At 34.1% G+C, this 15,262-nt stretch overlaps 1 protein-coding gene across 2 annotated transcripts in view; it reads right to left on the bottom strand.

Annotated features, from left to right (window-relative positions):
* The window catches only part of LOC126823925 (adenosine deaminase domain-containing protein 1), a 42,727-nt gene that overhangs the window by 20,383 nt on the left and 7,082 nt on the right, over positions 1-15,262 (bottom strand). For both annotated transcript variants that reach the window (XM_050552998.2, XM_050552999.2), the window contains exons 2-8: positions 15,051-15,103; positions 9,995-10,268; positions 8,259-8,514; positions 6,468-6,594; positions 5,063-5,207; positions 941-1,073; positions 213-374 (exon numbers count right to left, since the gene is read on the bottom strand). In XM_050552998.2, the coding sequence (XP_050408955.1) occupies positions 213-374; positions 941-1,073; positions 5,063-5,207; positions 6,468-6,594; positions 8,259-8,514; positions 9,995-10,268; positions 15,051-15,080 (1,127 nt within the window). In that variant the 5' untranslated portion in view covers positions 15,081-15,103. The remainder of the gene's footprint in view (positions 1-212; positions 375-940; positions 1,074-5,062; positions 5,208-6,467; positions 6,595-8,258; positions 8,515-9,994; positions 10,269-15,050; positions 15,104-15,262) is intronic.

Raw genomic sequence — 15,262 nt, 5'->3', positions numbered from 1 at the left:
CAAACGGCAGTGTGTGCCCATTCTGTGAGCAACATTTTACTTTTAACAACCCTGACAAATAGGAACCAGACTTGAAAAATCCAGGTGTTCTACTCAGCCCATACCAAGAATTGAACCAGGCATATTCTAGTCGAGAGACTATTGCTGTCCCCAAATAGTGGCATCTATTCAGCGGTTTTGAGAAAACACTGCTATTTACATATGCTACTCACTCATTCATATGTTCACCATAATCTCCATCAGGTGGATGACTTATAAATAAGTGTACAGATATATTAGGTTTAAAAATCAATAGATTAGAATTACTACTAGCTGTAAAGATCGAAGTTTCTTTAGATTTTTCCCAATAATCTTTTAACTCAGTATAAAAATATCTGAAATAAATATAACAATCAAATGAATTAGAAAAACAAACTTTCTGCATTTAATACACGGATTACCATCAGGTGTTAGTATCAGCTAAATGATTCATGTTGTAAGTGTAGGGCAAAATCTATTAATCAAATGTTAAATACACTTTAGGATGAATTAAGTCTTGAAAAATTAGACATTGTCAGAGAATACCTAGACTTCTTTTATAGGTAAAATATAAAGTGTTGATTTAATGAAATTCGATGCACTTCATATTTTGAAACAATACTTTAATCATTTAATCGAAAAAAAAATCAGATCAACCCAATTTAACACTTTATTTTGACTTATATCACAGAGGTTTATATCACAGAGAATACCTAGACTTCTTTTATAGGTAAAATATAAAGTGTTGATTTAATGAAATTCGATGCACTTCATATTTTGAAACAATACTTTAATCATTTAATCGAAAAAAAAAATCAGATCAACCCAATTTAACACTTTATTTTGACTTATATCACAGAGGTTTAGCTTTGTCAAAATAATTTTTTAAAAATTCTGTTAATATATCTATTTTCCATCTTACTTTAAAAGTGATCTTCTCGCTATAGTTAATGCTGAACTGTCCAATAAAACCCTTCCATCTGTAGAGATGTTTTCTGTTGATAAACAACAGTTACCAGTACCCAGTGCTACAACTTTACCTATATCTTTTTCCGCTGAAAATATCAGACAGACATAAAACAATAAATTCATCTTAGGCCTTAAAACTATAAGAATTGCCATGGTAGATTAAACTAAATCTTAATTATTTTGATTAAAGAAGTTTGAACCATGGAAGAGAATAAATAGCATAGGAGAAAAAAGATATAAATTAGATTGGTAATAACCTTTACTGAGTAGGCCACTAAGCTCAATCAAGAGACATTAACCCTCTACTAACTTCTTCAGGGATGAAGAACTAAATACAAAATGACTGGAAGTCAGTTATGACATCATAGGGAGTTATAGAAGGGTTGGGTGATTATAATAAAAAAAAATTGTGATAATAATTTATCAAATATCATATATCATATGTAATGATATAGCATGTGTGTTATCATCGATATTGGAACACGATAATTATCATATCGCGATAATTTTTTATTTCGATATTTTTAAAATAAGTCTGATATGATAAAATCACCAAACTGGTATATCGCCTAACCCTACATCATGGGAATGATGATGTCATAGATGAAAGGTTAGCTTATAATAATAAAGGTAAAATTTTACAAGTAAAGAAAATTATGCATGATTAAGAATGATTTTGAAACCCCCTGGATTTAACTCATTTAAACTTTAAAGCCAAACTGAATCAAGTCTATGAATCAACAGACTTTCTACTGTGATCAATTTTTTCTGATCTTTATCAGGAAAATTTTGTACAATGGTATACACGAAATCATGACCAGGTATATTAAGATAGGTTGCCATGCAACGAAACATACACGCATAGCAGCTAAAACATCTGAGCGGTTGACAAGGGTTGTCCCATATTTATTCTTTCGTAGGTAATTGGGGGCATTTATAAGACAATTTCATTCAGACCAGATTATAATTTTTGTCGTTTGAGGGTTCACAGGGTTCTACAAACTGAAACAAGGGCCTTAACTCTGGAAGTAATTTACAGAAAATTTAGAAATTTGATAAGCTTTTTCGTTTTATTAATCTAAATAATGCATATAAATTTCAACGTTCACAAGGTACACAAAGTAAAACAAGGGCCATAACTCTTGAAGTAATTGACAGAAATTGCTGAAATTCAATAGACCTCCGTTTCACAAATTTAAATGATGCATTAACAAGGTTGAACAAAGTGAAACAAGGGCCATAACTCTAGAAGTAATTATTGTAAATTGGTGAAATTCAATCAGCTTCGTGGCTTCACTAATCTAAATGATGCATTTACATTTCATACAGATCGGATGATAACTTTTGGCGTTAGAGTGTTCACAAGGTTCAACAAAGTAAAACAAGGGACATAACTCTAGACATAAAACACGGAAATTGCTGAAATTCTATAGGATTCTTCTTTTTACTAATTTAAATGACGCATATAAATTTCATACAGATCGGCAGATAACTTTTGATGTTGGAGCTTTCACAAGGTGCAACAAAGTGAAACAAGGGCCATAACTCTAGAAGTAATTAATGTAAATTGCTGAAATTCAATAGGCTTCTTCGTTTTACTAATTTAAATAATGCATATAAATTTCACAAAGATCGGATGATAACTTTTGGCATTATATCGTTCACAAGGTTCAATAAAGTGAAACAAGGGCCATAACTTTAGATATAATATACAGAAATTGCTGAAATTCAATAGGAATCACATTACTTTTTTAGCTCATCTCTAGCAAAATGTGGGCGTATCTTGCATGGCAACCGCTTGTTTTGTAGGTAATTGGATCATATACTAGACATCTTAAAGCTCTTAACTTTTGATGTTGGAGCTTTCACAAGGTGCAACAAAGTGAAACAAGGGCCATAACTTTAGAAGAAATTAATGTAAATTGCTGAAATTCAATAGGCTTCTTCGTTTTACTAATTTAAATAATGCATATAAATTTCACAAAGATCGGATGATAACTTTTGGCATTATATCGTTCACAAGGTTCAATAAAGTGACACAAGGGCCATAACTTTAGATATAATAAACAGAAATTGCTGAAATTCAATAGGAATCACATTACTTTCTTAGCTCATCTCTAGCAAAATGTGGGTGTATCTTGCATGGCAACTGCTTGTTTTGTAGGTAATTGGATCATATACTAGACATCCTAAAGCTCTTCATAGTGCTTATTATTATACAAAATATGTACCAATCATCAAATGATAAATTGATCCGAGTTATCAGAAATTGATTAAAATCAATAATGATCAAGAGTAATTATCATAAATGAATGAAGATCAACAGGCTTCTTTGAATTTTTAACTTTTTAACATGATAACTGTATCAATTTCAAGTGAATCAGATGATAATTTTAGCCTCTAGCGTGTACACATACGACCCCTTTTCGATGTGGGGCCGCATAAAAATACATACTGAATTCTTACAGCAGGTGATGTGTAGCATAGTATTAGCACTCTATCAGAACAAAACAAGCTAACAGTGAGGCTGATGTCCCCCGCCGATTTAACAAACTATATAAATAGATGACACATATTAATTAATTGCACATTTATCGTTTCCAAAAGTATCGAGCAATCAAACTGATTATCTATACAGTGGACTCTGTCACATCCGACATCGTGCGGGATCGTTACAATAATTCGGATCACACAGCGTTTCGGAATACCTAGTTTTCTCCAAAACCTGAAATACTGTAACTTCGAAAACCGGAAGTATTTTTATATTGTAGCTTCGAATCACCAGAATGCTATTCCCTTTATAAATGATAAACTTTTCTGTACTTTCAAATTTGTATTATATTAAATAATTAACAATAACAATGCATGCATACAATATATTCATAAATCGTTTACATGTAATATCAATGCATGCGTACAATATATTTATAAATATCAATGCATGTAATCGTTTAAAGTAGTTTGCTTAGTTAAGATTACCGGAAGCATATCGTAAGGCGGAGTCCTGGGCAACATCTTCTAACAAATGAATTGTTGCGATCATCTTTTCGTCCTTAATCTGTGCGAAGTGTTTAATGTCAGTGAGCATGCGTAGGAATTTTGAATAGGTCAAGTCTGTCGTTAATGTATATTCTTCATCGTCCCCGTCTTCAGTCAATTGTCATTTATAATCTGTCGTTCTATGTCCAGTTTTTCAAGCCAATCAAAGTAAACGGCACCTGTCATCCAAGCTTTGCGATTGGCCGACCAATTGACTGGCAGGTAGATTCTGTCCACTCCCTTAAAACAACTCGGGTTCACTGCTTTACCGATCAAAGTAATCAACACAGTTTTAATCTCACCGATAATTGATTGGTGATTACTTGTTAATCTTTTCTGACTTCACACCCATTGAGTTTTAATCTCACCGATAATTGGATGCTTCACACCCACCGTTTGAAGTAAGGATTATACGGTGTCGATTCAATGGAAATTATGTGACGGGACGGCTGATTGATTTCGGAATCCGGAACATACAGAATTCGGATTTACCAGCGATTTTTTGGCTGAAGTAATAAGGAAATAAATCGGGACATGAAAATCATACTGGATGTCACAGCAATCCGGAGTGATCAGAGATCGGATGTGACAGAGTCCACAATCAAACTCGGTCAAGGTTTTGAAGTACCTGGTAGTGAAACTATACACTAAGTTTCATCACTCTCCATCAGTTAGAATCAAAGTTATCTTGTCCCAAAGCATCAACAAATGAAATTGCTTAGTTCTGCTTAGCTTTAGCTGGAAATGTTAATCATTGAACTCAGTCAAGACATGCACCTAATGAACATCTACATCAAGTTAAAACATTCTACCTCAATTAAAAGCAGAGTTGTTATGTTCCAAAGTCATGACCAATCAAATTGCTTATCGCTACTTAGCATAAGCAGAACATTCTCATCATTGAACTTAAGTCACGGATGGACAGACAGAACCATTTTAATAGTCCACTACTTTCTTTGAAAGGCGGGGGACAAAAAAAACCTAATGGACTTAACATATAACTTGTGGAGAAAAAATAGAGGTCCTCAAAACTCACAATGTTTAATTACAAAGGCTGCTACAGTATTATGAATAGCTAATATATCTGGACACTGCTCAAGTACTTCTACAAATTTTAAAAACGACAAACTACCAATCTGATCGGGCATTGTTAAAGCATGTAGATCTACTGTTGATCTAACCTGAAAAATAAAAGAAAGGACATGGTATAAATCATAATAAATATATCCGACACCAAATTATATATAATCTATTTCAGATGATAGACCACTGAATTTTTTTAAGGTAATGTGATGCCTTGAATAATAAAGATCGACCGACACTAGAGACAGACAACAAAACATATGCCTTGGCAGCCAAGTCTCCCCAGCAATCCATAGAGGTTGTCACAAGTTTATTCTTTTATACACAGTCCTGGATTAAGCATGTGCTTAGAGCACAAAGGAACATTGTGCAAATTCTGCAGCTGAACTTGGGCCCACAAAAAGGGACCCAACAATAAATGAAACATAAAAACTTTGTATAAATTTCAAGTTAGTTGGATGATAACTTAATCCTTTAGAGCATCTACAAGATTTTCCAAAGATATAAAAGGCAAGAACCCAGACGGTACACTTTATTATTGGACATTGTTGAAAAATTATAAGCTTCTTAAAGCTGAACTCTGATTACGAAACTATGGATGTAATTAAAAAAAAAAAAAAGATAACGCCCCAAACAGTCGTCATACTTGTTTTCAATTTGTAAATGAAATGAAATGGAGTTTAACGTCCTACTGTTCTGCTCCTAACCTGGGCTAATGAAGACGGAGTTTTCAATTTGTAGAACAAACATGAAGACTGATGACTGGTATAAGAAGATAGACAGGCAACGCCCATATCTATCACCCTCGGTGGAGTGGAGGTAAAACTCCAGGAATGAACAAACAAATGCCCACATCCAGTATATGCCTTGTCAAGCACAGTATGCACATCCGGCTTGCCATATTCCAACTACCACATGCTCGACTGGTTGGGTTATTTTTTTCACTATCAGCTTACTAAAAATATTATTGCTACACAATTATCATGTCTGATTAGGTACATATTATTTTACTAAAAAATAAGAGAAAGACTGTCTTACCCGAAACAATAAGTATGCTAACGCCATTCAATTCTTCTTATTTCGTGTAATGTTTTGCACAACAACATAGAAAGACCAAATAAGTTTCTGCATCATAAAGTATGGCGACTGTTTGGGGTGTCATCTTTTTTTTATTTAATTATTTCGATAGTTTTGTAATCGGAGTTCAGCTTTAATTTGTACAATCAAAATACACACAGTGTATGCATTTTAAGTCAACTGTATGATAACTTTAGAAACTACGTGATCAAGGGCAATAAGTCACCATACTACATATGTAAAAATAGTGATGTTTTTAAAAAAAAATCTGTAACTTTTACCTCTCTAAATTCTGGTCCAGACATAAGATCTAACAGAGCTTTTTCACAAGCTTTCCGTTTACATTCCTTCTTACTAATAGCATATTCAGTCACACGTTGATTCTGTACGTCTACAGTTGCTGAAAACCTGATAAAATAAAGTGAATATTTTAAGACAAAATCAGGAACCAATGACAAAGCCTTTTTTAGCACTGATTATTTACAAATGAATCATAATATTAAAAGCAGAAATTTGCAAATGAACAAATATTACTGTAGATCTAACAGGAAAACATGTTTGCATTGTATTCTTTGTTAATTTAAAAAACCCAAAAACAAACTGATTTTTTAATGTCCAATTTGCCTAATAACACTTCACTTGATTTACTTAAGATCTAGAGCTTCTACCTTCCCAACATATAGCTGACACGCTTTTTATTAAGCATGTAGCAATCAAATTGTTTATCACTGCAAAGCCTGATCGAATTTAGTCATGGTATCAATAATGCAACTATACATCCATGTTCCTGAAGCAACGACCGCGAGTTTTACAACATCTAGTTGTGCTTCAATACTCAACAATTCCCGAATTTTTGCGCTTGTTGTGTTTACAAGTGACTAATTAGCATTGTCCAATCAGAGGTCATGGCACATAACACACTGTAAACAAATATGGCGGCCTCCATAGAAAAAGAAATAGACAAGTTTACAGCCTTTGTTGATCAACCATGATTTCCAGCAACCTTGACATTGATCATACCTTGAACTTTGCAACTCGATTGTCACATGTAGACATTATAGCTAGAAGCGTGAGACTTGATAATCGTAACCATATTTTTTACAAATGAATCTGATAGGATCACAAGCTGGTCTTATACCCAATCGAAATTAGTGCTAAAATATGCGAGGTATTACGTGAAGGGCTTGATAAATTGTACGTAGTTAAGGCGAGATCAAGCCTTCTATTGAAGATGCTATACATCCTTCCTCCCCCTCATCCCAATAATGATAAAAGAAGCATAGTTATTTACATTAATACATCAAATATTCTACCCCATTATGATAGAAGCAAACTTATTGTGTTCCAATAGGTGTGACTGACAGCCGATTAGTCTAAGCAGGAAATGTTCATCACCTAATGAACATATTACACCCGAATCAGAACAATCTTCCTCAACTAGAAGCATAGTCTTGTGTCCAAAAGTTTTCGCTTATCATCATTCAGTAATATTACTTGCTCATTTATCTTTTTGTAAGCATCAATCAAATTGGTAACAAACAAATTGCTTATCTCTGCTTAGCCTATGCAGAAAATACTCATTATCAAACCCAGCCAATGCATTCGCCTAATAAACAACTACACCACGTTTAAACATTCCAGCTCAATTAGAAGCAGAGTTATTGTTTCCCAAAAACTTATCATATAGCATAATCAAAATGAAATGAAATGAAATGGAGTTTAACGTCCTACTGTTCTGCTCCTAACCTGGGCTAATGAAGACGGGCATACGCCATACAGTGTGCTATGAGGGAAATTTTGCCCGGACAGCAGCACTACGGCCTACTCTTATATCGAATTCCAACTGCCAAGGGATCTTTTACGTGCATTCCAATGTATACACGGGACCTCGGTTTTTCGTCTCATCCGAAGGACTAGACAGCTATCCTTGTCAGGCCCTCCGTCCTGCATCACTGACAAGGGGGAACCACGCCGGAAAATCTGGATGAACTTTCTCGGCCAATGCAGGGATCGAACACCCGACTAGCATAATCAAATTTAAAAATATAGAAAACAGAAAAACAAACAATTACCCATATGGTCCTGCAACATCGCTGACATGGATTTTGAACGGTATTTTGTGTTTTGTGCAGAATTCATGAAGTTCACTAACTTCATTTCTACCACATTCATAGGAATCTGAATCAGATGGCGATTGTCTTGGTGCTATTTCATTTCCAGGTTTTGATAAGCTAGGAATGCCAACAGATAAAGGTGTAGGAGCTTCAAGTCTTGATGGAATAACTAATTTGCGTCCAGTTGCATCATACATTACTGTATTATTAGCCTCTGTATAACAAGATATAATAAAATTAAACACCCCAAATTAGGTATTATTGGTATTAACTCAAATCCTCCAATTTGAACTTTTTATATTACAGTACAATAGAAATGAAATGAAATGGAGTTTAACGTCCTACTGTTCTGCTGCTAGAGTACCATAGAATGTCCAATTAAAACCAGTAGTGTAAGTAATGCTGGTATCAATATGATATGCATCAGAATAGATATTCAAGTCACAAAATTAACATGAAAACACAACTTACATACTGAATACATAAATACTTTTTAAAAAATTATAATTAGACAAGAGCATCGCTACTGCAGCAAGATACATCCACATTCCTGCTTTAATTGATACGGTACTTTTTAATATGAAGAGCATGAAATATGAATTGGCTGTAATATGATAAGAGGCAAAGAAGGCTAGGCGTTGGGTTTGTTTTGCCAAATTTACAGACTAAATATTAACAAAAAGTGGGTGCGAAACCACCCCAGGGGGTCACAAGGCATGCACCAAAATAAATAGTTGCTGTCTTTGTGGTATAAGGAATTAAATATGTAAAGTTTCAAGATGATCCATTCAGAATTGTGGCATGTAGACGATAAACACAAATATTAGGCATGGCTCTGCCCCTGAGGGTTGGATATGGACCAATATAAATAGGTACAACCTTATGATGGATCATACTGATTTGGATCCAAATCTGTTAATTATGGCCTGTAGGCAACACACAGACACACTGAGAACAAATGGGTGTGGCTCAGCCCCTGGGTGTCGGGTATGCACCAAACACAATGGGGATCATCCTTAGGGTATAAGGGATATGTACGCAAAGTCACAAAAGAATCTGTTAATAATTGCGGCCTGTAGGCGACACAATGCCACATGCAAAAACTAGGCGCAGCTCTGTCCCAGGAGGTTGGGCATGCAGACACACAGACACACAAAGAGGAAATGGGTGTGGCTCTGCCCCCAACCCCCGGGGGTTGGGCATATACCAAAAACCGGGAGGGTGATCCTTATGGTATAAGGATTAACTATGTAAAGTTTCAAAAGTATCTTTAAAAATTGTGGCCTGTAGACGACAAAGAATAACAAAAAATGGGCATGGCTCTGCCCCTGGGGGTCGGGCATGCACCAAAAACAATAGGCATCATCCTTAGGGTATAAGGAATAAGTATACAAAGTTTCAAGACAATCCATTATGAATTGCACCCTCTAAGCGACCCACAGACACACACCCACACACACACACAGACTGGGGCAACGGCATAATGTGGAAGTATAAACATGAATATTCTGTTGACATTTTATGAAAAGATTTTTCGATGCAATGAGGGTTTAACATCCTACTGTTCTACACCAACCAAACGATTTTGCATAGCAGTGCAAATTATTTGATAACTTTTGTCAATAAAGCACCAGTAAACCGATTTTGTCATATCAGCCCCAACTGGTTGGTGTAACTTTACATATAGAAAGTACCTTCAATATCAACAGGATCGCCCAATCCAAATATAATTGAAAAGGCATTTCTTGCAGCTTCTGTTTTGGCATCTTTTTTGGTTTTGCCAGTTCCTTGAGGATATTCTATACCATCAACTTTTACCATATTAGCAAACATGGCTAAGAAAGATGGACACTCCACTGCAACTTCATGAAAAGAAATAGGCTTCTTCACAATTGAACAATATTCCATTAATGAACTAACAGGATGCTTGGTACCAGCTATAAAACTCTCCACCAGCTCAGGAGGTACCTAGTAAAATACAAAATACTTTTAATCAATTGTCAGTACACCTGGCATGCATATTTTTATTTGCTTAATCAATTTCATTATAATTAAATAGAAATTACCCTTAACAGCAATCATGAGTTTTCTACTTAAAGATACATTATAGTCCATGTGACAGACCGTGGACTTTGGAGCATCATTACCAATCTGATGAAGAAATTCAACCATGATTTTCAGTTAGCCTGGTGGCTGAAGTGTTGAAATTTGGTTGATGGACTTCAAATTTGGCAGCCATCTTTAAAAATAGCCGCCGTTATTTCATTGAAATTGGGTGCATCAGGGAAACCTTCATAACTCCTGAACAGATTGACCTATGGATATGGAATGTGGCTCACAATGTTCGCAAAAAAATGCTACATGATACTTGTTGTTGAATGAATCATATATTTTCCAAATCAACAGATTATTCTGGAAAAAGCAACGTTTACTATAAGTTTACTACCAAATCAGTGGTCCTCCCTGTACAGCTGCGGTGGCCGCAAACCCACCAACTTAGTGAACGTTTAGCTAGTGTGTCACAATCAAAACGATATTTGCAGACGGGTTGTTTCTGTGTCAAAATTTGTCACTGAAGACAATTTTGAGATATTTTACTTCTGTCACGTCATTTTCGGTTGGGGTTCTCTCCGATTTCCAAAATGGCCACCAAAATTTAACGAAAAACAAATTTCTAGTTAGGATGGATAAGTATCACGCAAGGTAAGGCTTGTAATATATCATATATAGGGTTTTCGTAGTCACTGAATTTAATAAAATTGATCTCTAAAAATGAATTATTTATTGGAATTTTCAATGAAACGGAAAGGTTTGTTCTGCTCAGGAATTAGCTTAGAAGGGACAAATACAATTTGTAGAACCAGATAGTTGATGTTAGTGAACCCATTTTTTCCTGAACACCTGTTTCACACAAAATCTTATTTTCTATCAAGACTGACCTTCAGTATAATAATCTATTTGCATATAAAGTTTATGAAAATACTCATTCAAACAACATTTAATATGGTCTACCACCTGTAGGACTCTCTCTTCAACTTAACCAGCGGCTGCCAGGCAGGATACGCCCACATTTTGCAAGAGATGGATAGAGAACGAGCTAAAAGCAAACAAGATTTTTTGTACTATCGGGGGCAATAATCCAGAAAGTTATGGCCTGAAATGTGCAAAGATCAAAAGGGACTGAAATCTTTGGGATATAAAGATATGTTTTAAGTTTCATCAAAATCGGATAAAAAATTGTGACCTCAAGAGGGTCCACAACCTTCATATAACACACTTCTATACAATTTGCGTACAAAGAGCGGCCATTTTGTCGAGCAAATGCATTTTAATTTTCCCGAAATTCAAACTCAACCTTCATTATGGTGGAATGTTGATGTATTTAAACGTTTTTTAAAATCGGGAAAAAATTGTGACCTCTAGAGAATCCGCAAGCTAAAAATGCGATTTTTCAAACAATCAGGGGCCATAATCCAGGAAGTTACGTTCGGGTATCTGCGATTATCAAACTCCCCCCCCCCAAGATTTTAGTGTGTAACGGTGATGTATTCACACGTTTTTTTTAAATTGGATAAAAACTGTGACCTCTACAGGGACCACAAGCTAAAAAACGTGATTTTTTGTTCAATCAAGGGCCATAATTCAGGAAGTTACCAATATCTTTGGGTTATAAAAATGTATTTCTAGTTTCATCGAAATCGGATCAAAATTGTGACCTCTAGAGGGCCCACAACCTTGATTTACCAGATGTTTGCGTACAAGGGGCAAACCCTGATACAAAATATTTTGACACTATTTGCGAACGAGTTTCGCCCATTTTGTCAGTCAGTTTCGAAATTCGAACTCAACTATCCTTAGGGTGTAATGGTGATAAATTCAAACGGTTTTGTAAATCGGATAAAAATTGTGACCTTTATAGGGTCCACAAGCCAAAAACGTGATTTTTCGTAAAATCAGGGGCCATAAATTCAGGAAGTTATGGTCCGATATGCGCGAATATCGAAGGGAACTGAGATCTGTGGGTTATAAACATACAATTCAAGTTTAAACGAAATCAGATAAAAATTGCGACCTCTACAGTGTTCACAAGCTAAAAACGTGATTTTTCGTACAATTAGGGGCCATAATCCATGAAGTTACAGTCCAATATATGCAAATATATAGGAGGATAAACCTATATTTCGAGTTTCATTGAAATCGGATAAAAATTGTGACTGTAGAGTGTTCATAAAAATTGTGGACGGACGGACGGACAGGGGTGACGACAATATACGCCCACATGAAAATGTGGGCGTATAAAATTAAATTGTTTATTGGAATTTTAGATTAAACGTAAACTTTCTTGTAGCTTTAAAATACTCGACTAAAATACCAGTTGTTAATTTGTAATATGTTTAAAATCATATCTTTCTACGCAAATAAACAATAAATTATTCATTAGATAAAATGGAAACATTGTAAAATAAATACCAATTGTTTATACAAGTTAAAGTCTACCATGTAATATGGAAATTTGCAACATGTTTAAGCACCATATCTCTCTACATGACCTAACAATAAATTGTTCATTCGATAAAACAGAAACATTTTTTTATATAAGTGTAAAATGATATACGAATTATCATTTTATATGGTGTATTTTTACTGATAATTAAAGTATTCAAGTAATGCAGGAATTTGAAACCTGTTTTAACATCATACCTTTCGCCTTCCTTTTCAGGGATGAACACTCAAAAAGAGTATTGTAGTTTCGGGGGTCCCTAAACTAGTTAATGTTCTTGCATAGTCATGAATTTACATCTTTTTTGATGAATTATTAAGATATATGCATATACTCTAGAAAGTACCATTTACAGTCATTTTTTTTCAAAAGAAATTTCTAGCCTGGTTGGAGAGAACCCTGTCATTCACTTCACGGAGCAAAGATAAGCCTGTCCTATCCTAGGTATCACATGTGTAATTTTATGTCAACTTCACAACTGTCAGTATAAATATAGCATTTACTTGACAATTATCAAGATGTGTCATTTTTAGCCTTATCATTAACATCATTTTCAGCATTCATTTTTTAGTTTTTATTCAAATTCAGTGACTCTGAAAACCTTATAAAGACATATTATAAGCTATATAAAAGAGAAAATTGATGATTTTCTAAAAATATTATTCATTTTATGGAAATTCTGGCCGCCATTTTGAATTTTCGTCATCTTAGATTTAACATACATTATGCAAGAGCTAAATCTGCCTATTGCATGTCTTTCTTTAAGCCTGAAATGTTTTCTGAATTATTAATTAGACATTAATTAGCTGATCCAGGCCATAATCAATTCTCGATGGCATCGGATTTCTCTGATATTAAATAGATTAGAACAGTTCAGCCATATTTTGATTTAATCTAAAAATGGAGGAACAAGACTTACCTTCGAACAACCAGTACAGTGGTTGAAATTATTGCACGATCTTGTCAAACTTTCAAAGGCTAATATCTTCAGCAACACTGAGCACCCTTTCAATTGGATAGTACATGTCATATCAAACAATGAAATGACTATTATCTAACAAATTGGCCTTTTTAGGAAATTTAGTCGCCATTTTGAATTTTCGCCATTTTGGACACTCATATTAGAGATAATATTTTATGATCAATGTTTCTGATATCTATTAAATCACTTTAGTTGACAAAATAAATAATTTGGCTTATATGGGTCTGAACATGATTTGTTAGTAAACTTTTGAATAAACATGAAATAAAATTGAAAAAATGTTGCTTTTTTTCAGATTAATCTTTTATTTTAAAACTGACAGTATTGATTAAACAACATATATCATATATCAGCAGATGTAGAATTATATTATGAACAGTTTGAGCTATATTACATATAGGTAAAACTGTTGAGGAGTTATGAAGGCTTCCCCAACTCGCACTATTTCAAATAATAAAAAAAAAATGCAGCCATTTTTAAAGATGGCCGCCAAACTGACATTTGGCAAAGTAACCTGGAAGTCCATCAACCAATTTTGGACACTTTAGACCTAAGGTTAACTGAAAATCATAGTTAAACCAATTCATCAAATTGGTAATGAATATCTGCCTGTCACATGGACTATTATGGGAGACTTGATAAAGAGCTGGCAGTTCTCACTATGAAAGTTAAAGACTAGATAATGTAAAGGCAATTTGCTAAAAATTTCTGTCAAAGTGATCCACTCTGAACCAAGATTTTAGTGATTGAATTTTCGGCCTAGCTTCGATCATCATTACTAAAGTCGGTACGATAAAAAACATAGTCTCAATTATCCATTTCATGATTAAATCATGAATGAAAGTTGAGCAGCAAATCGATCCTACTCCAGTAAATATCGCAGGCTAGTGTTGACATTGAGAGTTGATTATGGTCTGGATAAATTAAATAATGTCTAATTAATAGTTTATATAACATTTCAGGCCTAAAGAAAGATCGGCAATAGGCAGATTTAGCTCTTGCATAATGTATGTTTACCTATATCATCTTTATAACTCTAATTAAAAATTTACTAGGATACATATCTGGGTTCAGTTCTCATAATAATAATACCGGTAGTCTATTTATATTGTCAATATCCATGCATAAGTATTCTCTAAGCGCAGTCAAAAAACAATCAAATTATAAATGATAAGATTATACATGTATATCACAGCAGGACAATAACTCTGAAAGTTATTACCGGTATTAAAAATCCCCCAAAATCAATGGGCTTATAAAAAATTACCTTTTTAACATTATTAGAATTTTGATTCATTCTGTATTATATTGTTTATCAATCTGCAAAAATAAAAAAAGTTCAAGTTTATTTTCATTACCATAATATAATCAAGGACTCAATTATAAGTTATGTCATATATTATAAGTATGTTCATTAATGTTGTAAAAACTGAGAATGAAAATGGCAATGGGTATACATGCAGAGTTCCATCTATGCTT

This window comes from Patella vulgata, chromosome 6 (assembly GCF_932274485.2).
Source record: "Patella vulgata chromosome 6, xgPatVulg1.2, whole genome shotgun sequence".
Lineage (NCBI taxonomy): Eukaryota > Metazoa > Mollusca > Gastropoda > Patellidae > Patella > Patella vulgata.
This window is presented reverse-complemented; position numbering and strand designations above follow the sequence as displayed.